The sequence below is a fragment of the Leuresthes tenuis genome, unplaced genomic scaffold, assembly GCF_036924035.1.
Source record: "Leuresthes tenuis unplaced genomic scaffold, fLeuTen1.0.hap1 SCAF_19, whole genome shotgun sequence".
NCBI lineage: Eukaryota > Metazoa > Chordata > Actinopteri > Atheriniformes > Atherinopsidae > Leuresthes > Leuresthes tenuis.
In genome coordinates this window covers 13,159,412-13,173,971 of record NW_027325373.1, presented here as the reverse complement: position 1 = coordinate 13,173,971, position 14,560 = coordinate 13,159,412, and the positions used below count along the sequence as shown (strand labels likewise).

General features: G+C 38.6%; 1 protein-coding gene across 5 annotated transcripts in view; it reads right to left on the bottom strand.

The window, feature by feature from the left end:
* Positions 1–14,560, bottom strand: part of rgs3a (regulator of G protein signaling 3a) — a 112,908-nt gene that overhangs the window by 71,378 nt on the left and 26,970 nt on the right. For 4 of the 5 annotated variants that reach the window (XM_072372517.1, XM_072372516.1, XM_072372514.1 and 1 more), the window contains 5 exons: positions 13,530–13,962; positions 11,460–11,499; positions 10,931–11,262; positions 8,780–8,857; positions 5,023–5,134 (listed from right to left, as the gene is read on the bottom strand). In XM_072372517.1, the coding sequence (XP_072228618.1) occupies positions 5,023–5,134; positions 8,780–8,857; positions 10,931–11,262; positions 11,460–11,499; positions 13,530–13,962 (995 nt within the window). Of the gene's footprint in view, positions 1–5,022; positions 5,135–8,779; positions 8,858–9,096; positions 9,223–10,930; positions 11,263–11,459; positions 11,500–13,529; positions 13,963–14,560 lie in introns of those variants that run through there. The other variant, XM_072372518.1, reaches the window with a different exon arrangement.

Genomic DNA, 14,560 nt, shown 5'->3' with positions numbered 1-14,560 from the left:
GAGATTACCTAATGTTTTTTCCCCCAACTTTTCTCCCCAGTGCCCATTTCACTCACTCCTCTCTGACTTGTACATAAAGCAGCCCTGCTGATTTCCGATTATGATTCTGCCAAAATACTTTTATTGATAGAAAGCTTTTACTGTAGGTTAGTCTTATATACATCCTCCTATAATTCACAGAAGCGCTCTGGGAGACAGGCTTGTGGGTCTGGAGTCAAGATAAATGGTTTTAATCGAGTGAACACACACACTTAGACCTAGAATGACATAATGTTGTGGCAATGTTTACGACTGTATCTTCAAGTACACACACACGCCTCTCAGTCTATTCATCTATTGGTCCATCTAACCATCTGTCAACTGCATCTATCCAGCCTGGCCAATAACAACGTGTTGGACCACCTTACAGCACACATTGATAGTGGCATCATTTTGATAAGTTTATGTGATGCCACAAAGTTAATTTCCATCCAGTTAGATTCATTTTTCATCAAGATCTTGGATAGATGATGGGAAAGTCGGACCACAACACATCCCAAAGATTCCCAGTGTTGTAAAACTCTGTGGCAGCCAATCCATGTGTGAAAATAATGTATCATGTCCCTGAACCAATCTTTGACAATGTGAGTCAGATGAATACTAATTACTAATCGAGTAAGAAAAAAATCTATTCCTGTAAAATTTTAGTCACTCAGTATATCTAGAATGTCAGCTGACCAAATATATGTGGCCCATGAAATTGCCAAACCTAAAGTAGAACAGACCAACAGAAGCAACCCCAGATAATTTGCTTAATTAAATGCAGTTCTTTTTTGGCCAGGCAGTGTGTCCATTCATCATCCTTCAATGGTCTATTCCCTGAAAAAGCATTTCACAAAAAGCACTCTCTGATCTCAAAAGGATTTTGCAGTAGTTTTTAAGTGAAACTGTGTGAAGTACTTATGAGTGGTTTGTGTCTCGATTGCACTAGACAGCAGACACAGTGCTCAGAGTTTGGAGAATCAGAAGCTTGTACACACAGGTTTGAGTTGTTTGAGATCAAAAAGTTTGCTTTTCTGCTGGCCCCCTTATGGGCAGTTTTTAGCTTTCTCCATCCCATCAGCGAAGGTCTTTTTCGAACTCTGCCTTGTGCAGGGAGACACTAACTACACAAAAATACTTCATATATTGCCAAAGCAAAAGAGTTTCGTCACATTTTATATTTCAATATTCCATATTTTTCCAGACTCAAAGTCCCATTTGTTTCTTGTGTCATTTTTTTATATTCTTTTCTATATTTCACCAACATCAGGATAACCCTGATCCACCCTCTACACTGAGAGGAATTCACTACTGTAGCTGCCTGAAAAACCATGGATTATGTATTAAAGACGGACAGTGCCTCCAGATCTGAAAACAGAAGCCACTGCAAAAGTGCATTTACTCTGAGTTCTCTTGAATGGAGTGCAGAGGATGACATCTCCTGTTGCAAAAAGAAGACAGATTGTTGTCCATGAGAAAATCATCCAGCTACCGTATCTGTTACCTGGTAAGAAGCTAAACTCTTGGCTTTGAAATGGTAGATAAACCAAGAGGTGATATGATGATGCATGTCCATCTTTTCTATGTAATCTATGTGAAAAGCACCCTGCTGGTTTGATTAATTCACTTTTAAAGCTTCTGAATTTGAACTTTTATGAAACAAAATACCTTAAACTGTCACCAAGCTCTCTTTTTTCTTTTTTTCCATACTTTTCAAGACTATCAAACTTATCAACTTCCCTATCAAATTATTTTTTTTCTAAATGAGCAGCAACCAAATTAATACATCTTTCATTACTATAAAGGTAATGAAAGATGTATTAGAGCTGATTTGCTAGGGGGAAAAAAATATTAAAACAAAAAACTAAATGTTTTCAAGCCATTTTGTAATGAGTAGTTTGTGACTGTGATCAGCACTCTGAAAGGTTGATTAGGAAAAGCACAATAACCTTTCTTATGCTGGACTCTATTGATATTGTGCTTTCAGGAATGTGTCTCAATATTTGCGTAACCAAGCCCCATATTTTACTCACAAACTTATACAATAAAAAGCAAGGATGCTCATTCTTAATTTGTTGAACCGACCATGGATAATCCCATCTTGTTTAGTAGACCATATGTGTCACATCAAAATGTGAATATGCTTGATCAAACTGCTCCTCGAATAGTCAAAAAGCTTTGGAACTTTTTTTTTTTTTTAAGAATTGAGCTGTGGACTGTATTCGATCAGCTTGGCAAGTTTCTGACGCTCACACCCAACTCATGTGGGGATTATGAGAAAGTAGCCAAGCTATTAACTTCATTCTCAGACTCTCTTCTCTCATTTGTTTCAAAATGCTTCCTGTGAACAACCAAGTGCAACATGGAAAAAGAGAGGCCATACAAAAATATAGGCTTATTGAACTATACAGAATTCTCCCTTTTCGTTTGTCACTCAGCGTTCTATCTACAGTTGAGAGGTCAATTTGACCAAGTTGGGTCTTTCTTAGACGAAATATATCTGCCACACTTTAAGCAGAGTCAGTTACAATAAATCTCTCAACAACATGAAATAATGTTGTACACACTGTTAAAGAGAGAAGAGACCACATCCCCTCTCAGACACTGTATATGTAGGTAGGAACAGCATCTTTCTTGTGAAATGCTGAACACGACAAAAAGATTGCTCCTTTTCACGACTAACAGCAGAGGTCACTGTTGGATAATTCTCTGATTCTCAAAAAGCAGCACTGTCTGAAATGCTTGGTAGTGAATCTTTGTGAAATGGTAGAATTACTATACATTATATTACATTATATAATTCCTATATTTCATTATTTTTCTAGTTTGAAATTTTTTTTCTGATCTGGACAGGTTGCGAAACTTTGCAACCTTTTAAAATACTTCTTAAAAATGTGCTTTTTTTCTTAATTTCTGTGTTCTCAAGTGTATAATCTCACATGTAAGTGGGTGATTTGTCCAGATAGCAATCACAATAATGTATCCTTAACCCAAATCGGAAAATATTTAGATTTTGTGCAAATATTCTTTCTTTTTTGCTAATTAAACCTCAGGTACAGGAACCACTCACAAGTTTTGTCATATAGGTTAAAGGTGACCTAAAAAACACAGTAACATTTGGACTGGCACCTTGTCCTTTTGGTTTTAGCAGTTTCTACCACTTTCTTTGTTTCTCACGCTCTTCAGGCTAGTATTGGGGTAATAAGAACACAGGAAAGCCCCTTTTTTGAACTTCTAGTGTGTCATTACACGCGCGTATACACACACACACACACACTATCGTCAAAAACACGCCCTCGCTGAAACAAACACAATCCAGCGCCTCTTTCCTGAGTGACGCTGCCGAGGCAGAATAACAATGACAGGCAGCAGGGTGGAGGTGGAGATGTGTGTCTGTGTGTGTCCTCCTATGTAACACACACAGAGACACACAAAGTTTTCTGAATCCTAGATCGTTTGGGTGCAGGATGGAGGTCAGAGGTGGCCCAGAGGTGAACAGCAGTATCTAAGAAGACGCAGGAGCTCACGCCTACATCTGAGTGTCATATTTTAAAACCAGAAATACGGCTTTGTTTTTTTTTTGGACGTTTTATTTTCCTGCAACACAGTACTTCACAGAAATTATTTTGCATGTTATCGTATAGAAGCTAATAAGATCCCTTTCCCTTGTTTCACATATGCTAATTAGCCAGAAACGACCCTTAATCTTAGTCAGCAGTTCTATTAACAAGTTACATACAGAATACAAACAAAGCAGAACTTCTAACTTGGAAACATGTAGATAAAGATTTAGCCAAAATGTTTCTTCATTAGTCTTCCTAGATGGCGGCTGTAAAACATTTAGTCAGCTAAATAAAAAGGTATCATATAAAAGTAAAAACTAAGACTGCTCACTTTTTCATTCCTTGACCTGTTACATTAATGAGCAGTCAGTGCACTGGTGTTGTACAGAAAAGTTAAAGAATTTCATCTAAAGTTTCAATGAAAAGGTAAATAGGAAACATGCTGCTCGAACAGTAGAACTGAACAATTTGTTGCACGTGGCCTTTCCTAACAATAATTGTCAACACCATATTTTTCAGAGGATGAAACTGGATTTCAAGGGTTTCAGACAGTCAAAGCTTTATTTTACGCACAGCAGCGTAGACTATGGTAGATCGGCTAGGTTTCACCACAGATTTAAAATTTCTGTGGTGTCAGAGCTGTTGCTGCCTCCCTCTAAACCGCGCTTCAGAGCTATTAGAGCAAATAAATCCACCCCCTCCCCCCTCCATACCCACAAAACTTAAACTCAACTTTGGCCCATTTTGCTATCATGACTATCATCTAGTAAAAACTGTTTAAAACTCATGTATCAGTTCATATCTTGCATTGCATATCTAACTGATCTGTAGCATTCAGCCAGAGCAAACAGTTTCTTAACAATGCAATAATAAACTTTCAGTTTTCTGGACCCAAATGTACCCACTAAGTCCTGGCTGTGCACTTCTCATGCCTCCAGGCCCTACCAACCGTCTCTGCCCACCAATCTAAACACATGTATTTACAACAAGTCTTATTTATTTGATTAACCTGCACTCTCCACAGCCCCGATGGCCAAGCTATTCTCTCCATAGTGCCAGAGGAGATTGCTGTTTACATGAAGGTGAAATAAGAAGACAAAGCAACAGGAAATTGGGCACTCAATTTGTAAATATCCTTTGGTCAAGCTCAACTGAAAATATCTCCAACCATAGTACTGTATGTTTATTTCTGGTTGTGCAGTTTGTGTTTCCGTTTCTTATCCAATGCTAAACTGTACAAGGTCAAATATGGTTTAATATGGTTACACAAATCTGTGATTGTTTTGGATATACAGTGTTTCCATATTGAAACTATAGCTGTTTTTTTGGCCATGAACTGACTCTTAAAGGACAAGCACACCACCCCTACACATGATTCCCTCAACATCTCAGAAATCTCAGAACAATGGCTCCTGTGGGAGTGTTGAAAATCACATACCATCCTGGAGTCGCAAGTGTCGGAGGTACAGGGGGCTCTGAAGGACATTACACCTGCCCGGCTCATTTTCTCTTGTCACGAGCATCAGATCGTTGTAGACAAACACTGTGACCTAAAAGAAATGGGGAAGGAAGATTACAAAGAGAGACACGGGAAGTTTGAAAGAAAATGGTGAAGGGCAGGAGTTTGTGAGGGGGGTGTTGGGCCAGAAGAGGTGGTGATACTCGTGTATCACATGGTCTCACTGTGGCTTTACACCTTACAAATACATCTCCAATCCAGCATCTACTACTTGACAAGTCTCACCCCTGACTCATGTCCTTGCAAAAGTGTTGTTCACACATATATAACCATCAGCATAAACATGCATCCTCCCACGTCTGACTTTGTAGCCCGCTCATTTTTTTTTTACAAACTGTGCTTTAAAGTAGCTTCACCTCCATATACACTTGTTTTAGGGAAAAAATTAAACAACCTTGTTTGACCTGTCTGATATACTTGAAAATACCTTTTATTAAAACTAAGAATTCACCAGACTTCACACAGTCACAGATTTGTTCGAAAAATTGTTGTTGTTATTCAAAATCTCAGTCAAATTCAACCAAACCTACATTCCAATAGTATAACTTTTGCTTTCGTTGGCTTGGTTCTACTTTGCTTTCCACTTATTTCGTTCTAACCACTCACTCCAGTGTGTTTGCACTCATGAGTATCAACTGTGGTACATGACATAAGGTCAGCCAGAGAAACTTAAAATTAACATGTTTGAAGAGAAGAACAATTTAAGAGGAAATTACAAAATTAAGTTGAGGCTTAAAAATTAAAACGGCAGTGTCAGAACTGCTTATGTGTGTCATAACCAACAAAATATAGATATACAGAAGAGAGTAATCATTCTAGATGAGTAATGTTTCAAGACAGTGCCTTTGCTTTGGTGGCTTCCTCTGAAGCTCTAACCAGTGTGTGGTTAACTGTAAGTGTAGCAGTGTGTGTGCGTGTGTGTGTCTGACGTTGAGCATACATGTCCGTAGGTTTGAGTGGGTGGAAGAGAATGTTGGTAACAGAGAAAGACAAAGCACTCAAGAGGCAAGCAGCAAACTGTTTTCACACACAGAAAGCATAAGGCATGTACACACACAAAATATAAGCAGTTAGATTATTTTCAACAGTTTCCACAAACATATTCAGCTTTGGGTCTTTGTCTAATCCTGATTCTGTCTGATTGCGTCTTTGTGAGTACTTCAACACCAATTTTGACCGACATCCTACATCTGAAAAAAACATCTTGATAAGTTGGACAATCAACCATTTGTGTAATTAAGACTGACAAACGCATCAGTCACCACAGTGAAATGAACCCACCTTATTTATGAAGTCACATCAGTTCTGTTTTCAAATGATAAGATTAAAGTATGTGATTTGACTGAAATGACTTAAAATGTGTGCTAGGCCTGCATTGTCCTTTGTTGCTTTGTGAACATCACGATAACAACAGCTCTTTGGTTACTCTAATTAATGAATGATGGTGCATTTTGGTTCAAAAATACGTAATCTTAAAAAAGAAATGAGTTTAAAGTAATTCCTTTAGTTGTTTAATAACTTAATGACAACTTGTTCAGCCACCAAGGCTTATGTTCTTCTTTACTGAGCATTAATTTACCTTAAACCTCTTCACTCTGTTATGTATACGTTCCCAGTTTTGGTCACATGTCCCTAAATCAAATGTTGTGCATTTGCATTTCAGCGTTACACTAAAAGTGTATGTTTGCGTGAACGGCTGGCCTTCACATAAACTCCCTCAGCTCAGGTAAAAGCTGGAACAACACATAGATCTCTAAAAACAGCCTGTTTAAAGTGGCACACTGGAGAGAAACTCCCTCATGACAAACACTGCAGGCGAAATATTTGTTTTACGACTGACCCCAGCGAGAGTCCAGAGCTGCTGCACTGCACTGCATAACAAAGTGGACCTGACAAAGATATTTTACAAAGTGTGGAAAAAGACTCGAAAAAATCGAAAATGAACATTCAAGCCACAGTGATTATACTTCACACTTGACTGTGCTCTTTTACTGGAATATGAAAACTTAACATGTATGAGAAGTTTACTTCTAATGAACCGTACATAACACACTGCTAATGGTGTCCTTGCACATTAATATGTAAAAATGGTAATATAATAGCATATAGCATATAATATTGATGTTTCTTTCCCATTCATGATAGTTATCATTTAAATTACAAAGGTCATTCTTAGGTGTATGGAACATTTGGGCAAATAAGCATCTTAATTTGAGTCACATAAGCATTACATACTTTCCAGAGACACTTAGAGAAAATGCTTTATAAAACACCGTACAGTGCAGACTCTTCTTATGCAGTGAACTTATATGAAAGGAGCCACTATTTCTTTAGATACATGAAACAGAATTTCTCTGAGTCAGATCTTTTGTGCTTCCCTCCCTCATCTATTATTAATTCTGCTTGACTCGTGTGGACCTGGCAGCTCAGGGTAGCTACAAATTCCCAGAGGCCGTTCAAACGTCTCCCTCGCCGCTTCCCACCTCCTGAGATGTTTCTTTACATTTGTTTTCTTTTTATGTACGGATAATACTTTTAAAACACAAAACAATTCTGACTCAAGATCGAGGCAGGTGGACAGTCACTTGTATTCTGGTTAAATCAACAAACCGCATGAGAGGTTGTGACAAACAAAATGTTTGCCTCTGCTCTGTCCCCTGCAGTCCGAAGAGGTTGTAGAGGAGAAAGGAGAGCCTTGATAAGTCTTGGAAAGAACACTGATATTGCATCTTCTTGACTTCATACAGTGCCTTGAACAAGTATCCACCCCCAATTGGATTTTTTTCTATTTTGTTATCTAATAATTGTGCTGTCCAGGAATTAAAATAGATTTTTGTATTATTATTAGTCAACATAGCATGCCTAAGTCTGTGACTGTGAAAACGAGAATTAGGACCTCAACAAAAGTATTCACCCCTTCCCCAGCTTTTCTAGAAGAGGCTGCCTGTGTTTGGTGTGATCCATCACTCGTTCGATTCAAACCGATTTATCAGACACTACCAATGAAAAACATCCCCTCAACATGATGCTGCTGTCACCGTGTGTCACTGTGGGGATGGCGTTCTCAAAGTGTTCAGAGGTGTTGGGTTCTGCCACGCAGTGTTTTTCCAGAAAGTTCAGTTTTAGTCTCACTGGAACAGATAACCTTTGGGGAGTGTCCATGATACCTTTTGTACTAACTCTACATTTGTTGTGTTGGTCTTTTTCTTAAAGCAATGGCTTTTTTGTTGTTTCCTGGTAACGCTTCCAATAAGCTCAGCTTTGTCAAGTGAATGCCTTAAAGACATCATAAGGGAACACTCCAGACCTTGAGGGTTACCTTTGGCCTCTTTGTTACCTCTCTGATTAATGTCCTCCCTGAAGGTCCATTATATAAAATCTCAAAACACATCCATTTGAATTAAAGGTCATAACGCAGAAAAAACTGGGGTGATGGCAAGTGAATACTTTTTCAAGGCACATGCAGCCCTTTTTAGCTTTAGATGTTATTTGATATAATATTTCTTCATATAAAACAACAACTAAGACTCCTGTTTAGATCATTAAACTAAACTTACTTTGCAAACACTTTTAAACACGCTTTGAAATCGCTATACATGCATATGTTCACATCAAACTTTGACACGAATGGGTTCACATTTAAAGTTAATGTTTTTATTGTACTGCTGCCACTCACCTTGAGAGAGTGGTGTTGGCTCTCATGTAGTATCATCTCCTCAGATATGATGAGTGTTCGGCTGCACAGGTCAAGAGGCTGGGTGCAGAGAAACGATACAGACAGATTATCACACAAAGTTATTTAAAAGTTTCTCAGCTCATTCATTCATAACCGATATCTTTAAGCTTAATTAGGGTCCACTGCACATACTGCTTGCACTACGGCTCATTATTACTCATATCCTCATCAGCACATATGGTGCTATTTTCAAGATGAAATCCAATTGTCATCGCATTTGTTATTCATTTGTAAAAAGAAACAGAAAATGACATTACCAAATCCATTTTGGCTCCAAAATCCAATTGATCTATTCACCAGCAAAGAGCACGTCTATTTTCATTGAGGGTAAGACAACTGAAAGTGGCTAATGACAGAGAAAGCTAGTTGCAACTGAGAGGCGATAAGTGCGGTCGAGAATGACAAGACATTGACATAAAAAGAACTAGTGCCACAACATGGGAGGAGGGGACTTCCTCTCAAGATCAGGGTATGACAAAGCGCCACTTCAATGTGTGTGTATCTGTAACATTTAAACTCTGTAAAGTGGGGTCAGAGTTGTAAGTTTCTATATGAATGAATAGGAAGTACAACCAAATTCTCTGCATTTTGAAAGTGGGAAAGTCACTATGACATTTTACAAAGGCTGTAACAAACACAAATTGAAACCAATATAAGGTATTCAGCTACGTCATGCACTTCGGTTACCAAACAAGGTAAGGAAACAAACATCCTGGATGTTGACATCTTAACACTAATTTTCTGTCTCTCTTCACAGACACCGTCTGGTGCTGCAGCCTAAAAGCAAAAATCCAACGAAAAAAATGGCATGTGTGTCATGTGTGAAATTAGCAAGCTCATGACAGAAAGGCCAATATATTTCCCAACTGCAAACCTCAAAGCTCTGTTTCCTTTTAAGCCAAGATTCTATAGAAGTAAGGCCATCAGTCCAAGTATGATGCCTTATTTTGTAAAATTGTGTCTATTTAACTGAAGGCCTTTCACAGAGTTTTCATAAAGCCGTGTATAACTTTTAAGGGCAGTAAGCTTTGGATCATTGTCTTGTTAAAACGGAAACCTTCATCCAACCTTCTGATCCTGAGCATTCTGTTAAAGCTTTTTATTCCAGATCACACTGTATTGTTCTACATGAATCTTTTCCTCTATCCTGGGTCCCCAGCCTCAGGTCCACAAAAACATCTCACATAATTATGTTGCCATCACCTTGGTTGACTGGAAGGTTGATTAAAGAGGTGATGCTCACTGCCATGTCACTGGAAACTCTGCATATATGTATATGTATATGTATATGTATATGTATATGTATATGTATATGTATATGTATATGTATATGTATATGTATATGTATATGTATATGTATATGTATATGTATATGTATATGTATATATATAGAGAGAGAGAGTTCTTCATTTCATCAGACCGGAGAATTTTGCTTGTCATGGTCTGAAAGTTATTCAGGTGCCTTTAGCCAAATTCTCAGCTGCCTACGATGTGCCTTTTAACAAGGAATGACTTCAATCCGGCAACTCTTCCACAAAGCCCTGGTATGGTTGTGCTGTAAGATTCTGCCTTGTCCACAAAGAAACTCTGGCTCTCATTCACAGGGTTCATCATCTTGTTGGTTAACCAAGGTCCTTGTTCACTATTGCTCTGTCATCAGGGTAATTGTGTCTGCTGGTGGTTCTTATCCTCTTCAATATCAGAGCGATGGAGGCAGGGGTTGCACTGGCACATTTAAAGGGTCAAATGCAGAGTAGCCTGTCTCACTGAGCAATTCTCTCAACCATTTCACTCTGAAATACATTATCAACTGTAAGATCATATATATATTATTATACTCTGGGCTCACATATGTATAGTGTTTAATTTGTGAAAACTGACGAGTAAAGCGTATCAGTATGGATCGCAGTACGGAGGCTAACAGTTTCTGTAAATTAGCAACAAGGATTACAACTAAAATATAATTACATCATAATACAGTTAGTAACTTCCATTAGAAAATATGCGGCACATTAAAAAGAGAGGAATATGCATGTCAAGAAGTGTTATAACATCCCATCTTAACTGTGAGGCTCATATCAACTGGCCTACCTGGACAAAGATAGGGAAGATGAGGATCTTGGGTGCCACTTTGACATATCCATAATTGGCATGTGGCGTATGTGAGCGGACGATGGTGCAGTTTTGGTAGTTGGCAAAATTGGCATTCTGTTGCTGGTTGCTGCTTACACCAGCGTTAGGAGAGGTGGATGATCCCTTTGATATCTTGGAGTTGTTAGATCGACGTAGGAAGTTGGTACGGCTGGAGAAGCCCCCACCACTGCTGCCACTAACCCCCCCAGAAAAAGCACCACTGCTACCACCAGCCTGGGGCTGTGGACCAGAAGTCTGTCGTGTGGGATATAACCTGCTGAAACCTGAAGCTGTGAAATATTAAGAAAGTGAAGCTTGAGTTTACAAGTTTGCATTAGGCTCCCGAATGTTATATGAATGTATTAGTGTCATTAAATTAACAACAATCCTAACAGTGAAGCCAAAACTGAAAGTAACATTGCGCTACATCCAAGCTAATATTGAGCCAAAGCCAACACTGATTAACATAACGCAATGCACATCTTACCTAATGTTCCCTGATTGTCCTGATAAACAGGCCTCAGAATCTGAAAGCAGAGTAGTATGAAAGGACATTGAGTTGACTTGTTTCAGCATAAAGGGGGAAAAAAAACTACATCTGTGATGAAGCGAAGACAAAAAACATTTTAACATAATGACTCGTGATAGTGCATGCCAGTATTCATTACAAAACAGGAAGACAAGGGAAGAAATTAACTCTCTATGGTGATGTTAATGATACTAAAAGAAATATGAATACTGACTGGCTGCAAAAAGCCATATTTCTTCATTATAAAAAAAATAATTCTAAAGAAGGCTTTGTTTTCCACTCAGGCATAATGTTTTAGCCTCCACCATCATAAGCTATCTGAGGTTAAGAGACCAGACAGTGTTGCTTTCTCCTTGTCATGACATATTACAATCTGCCGAGGGAGTAAAGACAAAAGGCTGCCGTCACGTCACATGTTGATCAGGTTAATGAAGCTTTAAGATTTAAGATGCCCCAAAATGTATCAATATGTTCCATTATTGCTACCCTTTTCTGCCAACTTATTAGGATAAATATTTTCCATATGTGTGCAAGTGTGCTTTTTTGTGGACTAAAGTATTGTATCAGTGTGAGTCACCACAAGCATGACCCATTTCTGGCAGGCTTTCATTATATTTAGCGTTGCCAAAACAAAATCTCACCAAATTCCTGCCTCCCTTTTGTTTGAGATAGAAAGGTAATTGAATGGGAAGTTTTGTTCCCCATGGCATGTACCTCTTTCTATTGAGGCTATACATTCTTTCTTTAAATGCAGTGTCTGTTATTTCTGTCAATCATCCTCCTGCTTTTCTCCTAGCATCAAACTGAACTTATGTCTCTGTTTTTATGGATGGAACCTAAAGCAGAAAAACACACAGACAAAGATATTGCATGAGGCATGCACACATGCGTAACACACAAACACACATACAGCTTCAAGTCACAGACAGACTCATGAGCAAAGACATGGAAAGAATAAAATTAGTAAGTTAGACAACTTGACCCTTTAATGCCCTCACTGAGAAAAAACAGAATGGAAAAATCTTTTCTTTTTTTCCTTGGGGTAAGAATGATAAGAATCAGTGGTTTCTTAAAGCATAGTTAAGATTGAAATATGATAAGAGAAAAGACATTAAAGGGTTAACGCACCATCAACTCTTAATCTGACATCAAGTGACTTTGGTTTGTTAAAACACTTTCATATGTGCCGAGCTGCTGCCTCGACACAGTTGCAGAGTTTTAAACAAACCCTTTATCTTTTGATTCAACATCTTTTCTACCCTGTGGTGGTTCACAGATTAGTACTGTGTTATCAAAGGGATGTTAGCTAAGGAATTCAGATCAGTCTTTTTCATTCAATGAGTTCGCTTTATTTTTATCAATAAAACTTTGAATTAAAATACAAAGCAAATATAAGTATGTGCTGTATAAAATGCCATATACATGTCATGTTGTACATGTATAAGCATGTTATACTAAAAATACAATCTGTGCAATGGCTATTTCCTGGAATGTGTGACGTTTCCAAATGTTAGCACTGAAGCAATAATATTCTTGGATTCAATTTATTTGTCAAATGCCAGAACTACTTTTTTCAAGTAGTTATATTTAATTCATGACACAGATAATGTATCTATATCTATAGGAAACATGCTATACATTAGCTTTGCTTTCCTGTTAGGAACTGAGTATTGTTGGTAGAATGTAATGAAATGAATATTGCCAAAGTGTCACATAAAACAAAGTATATAATGTATCATCAACAGCTGTTTTTTATATTCTATTGTCTCCTATAGCTTTCCAGTCTTGCACTCCAACATGACATTGAACTATATGTGCGGTATGTGATGTGTTGAAAACCTGCACAAATGAATGAGACATCAGTATGGCAAATGACACGGACAAACTGAACACACAGTCCATCTATCTATCAGCACCAGGTATGAAAGGTAAGGAAACATATCTAGGATGAGCCACCATATGACCGTGGTGAGGGTGAGGAGGACGGAGAAGATGATGAAGATGCAGCCCTCCACCAGTCTGTGCTACCTGGCTTCCAGGGTTGATAGGGGCCAGGATGATGTAGTTGTCCCCATTGGAGGCCTTCACCCTGGTTCCCTTCAGTGTAGCAGTTGGAGGGTGGTGAAGGAGTCGTGGTTTCCCATCCAGTTCCTCAGCCGACCCTCCCTGTGCCCCCCACGCCAGGGTGCCCCTGCCTAGGCCAACACTACTTCCAGCATCAGAGCCGTTTACCAGTAGCCGGCGGGCTGCACTGGCACGGTGGTGGGCTGGGAGAGGCGGCACAGCAGGAGGAACTTTACTTGTGCCAACATCTGGTGCACGCCTGCGGGTAGGGGGTGAAGGGGGCTCATAGTTGGAAGTGGGAGTTTTGTGGGAGGGCCGGTGGATGAGGCCCTCAAAACTAGGTTTCGCTGAGGGACCAGTACGCCACACCACCACTGTTATTTCATTGGCACTATTTCTGCAAGACACACACAAAAGAAATTCTAGTTAAATTATATATTTTTTGAGCTGTGGCAGATTAGATTAGGTTATATTAAAGGGATGTATAAAGGGATCTCTAAATTATTTCAAAATTATATTAAGTAAACTAACACATCAAACTGAAATCAACCATGTAACAATCAATTCAATAAGGAACTAAGCAGCAAACCAGCAGTTTTCTTGTACTTGTACAGCTGTAACTTGATAAAATCTTAGTATAGAGTGAATTCTGTTGCTAAATTGACAATGTGTACGAGTCAGCTTAATGAGGAAAGGTCACCGTATATAAAAGAAAAAAAAGTATATAGTATAGCACCAGGTCTTAAACACCAAACCAAGAAAGAAGTGCCTTAAAGTGAAGTGTAATTGGACTGTTGGCCACTGGAGGCTGGTTTAAGGAGCCCATACCAGAGGTATTTCTGGTTTGCAAGTCATAGTGATCTTACAATTTACTTTAAAACTAGAGTTACTCAGTATTTACAGAAGCTCAGTTGTCATGGCTTAACCTCTCAGACTGAAGACTGGTCTGATAACTTACAATCATCTGTCATAAACTTTGAACATGCATGTGAAAT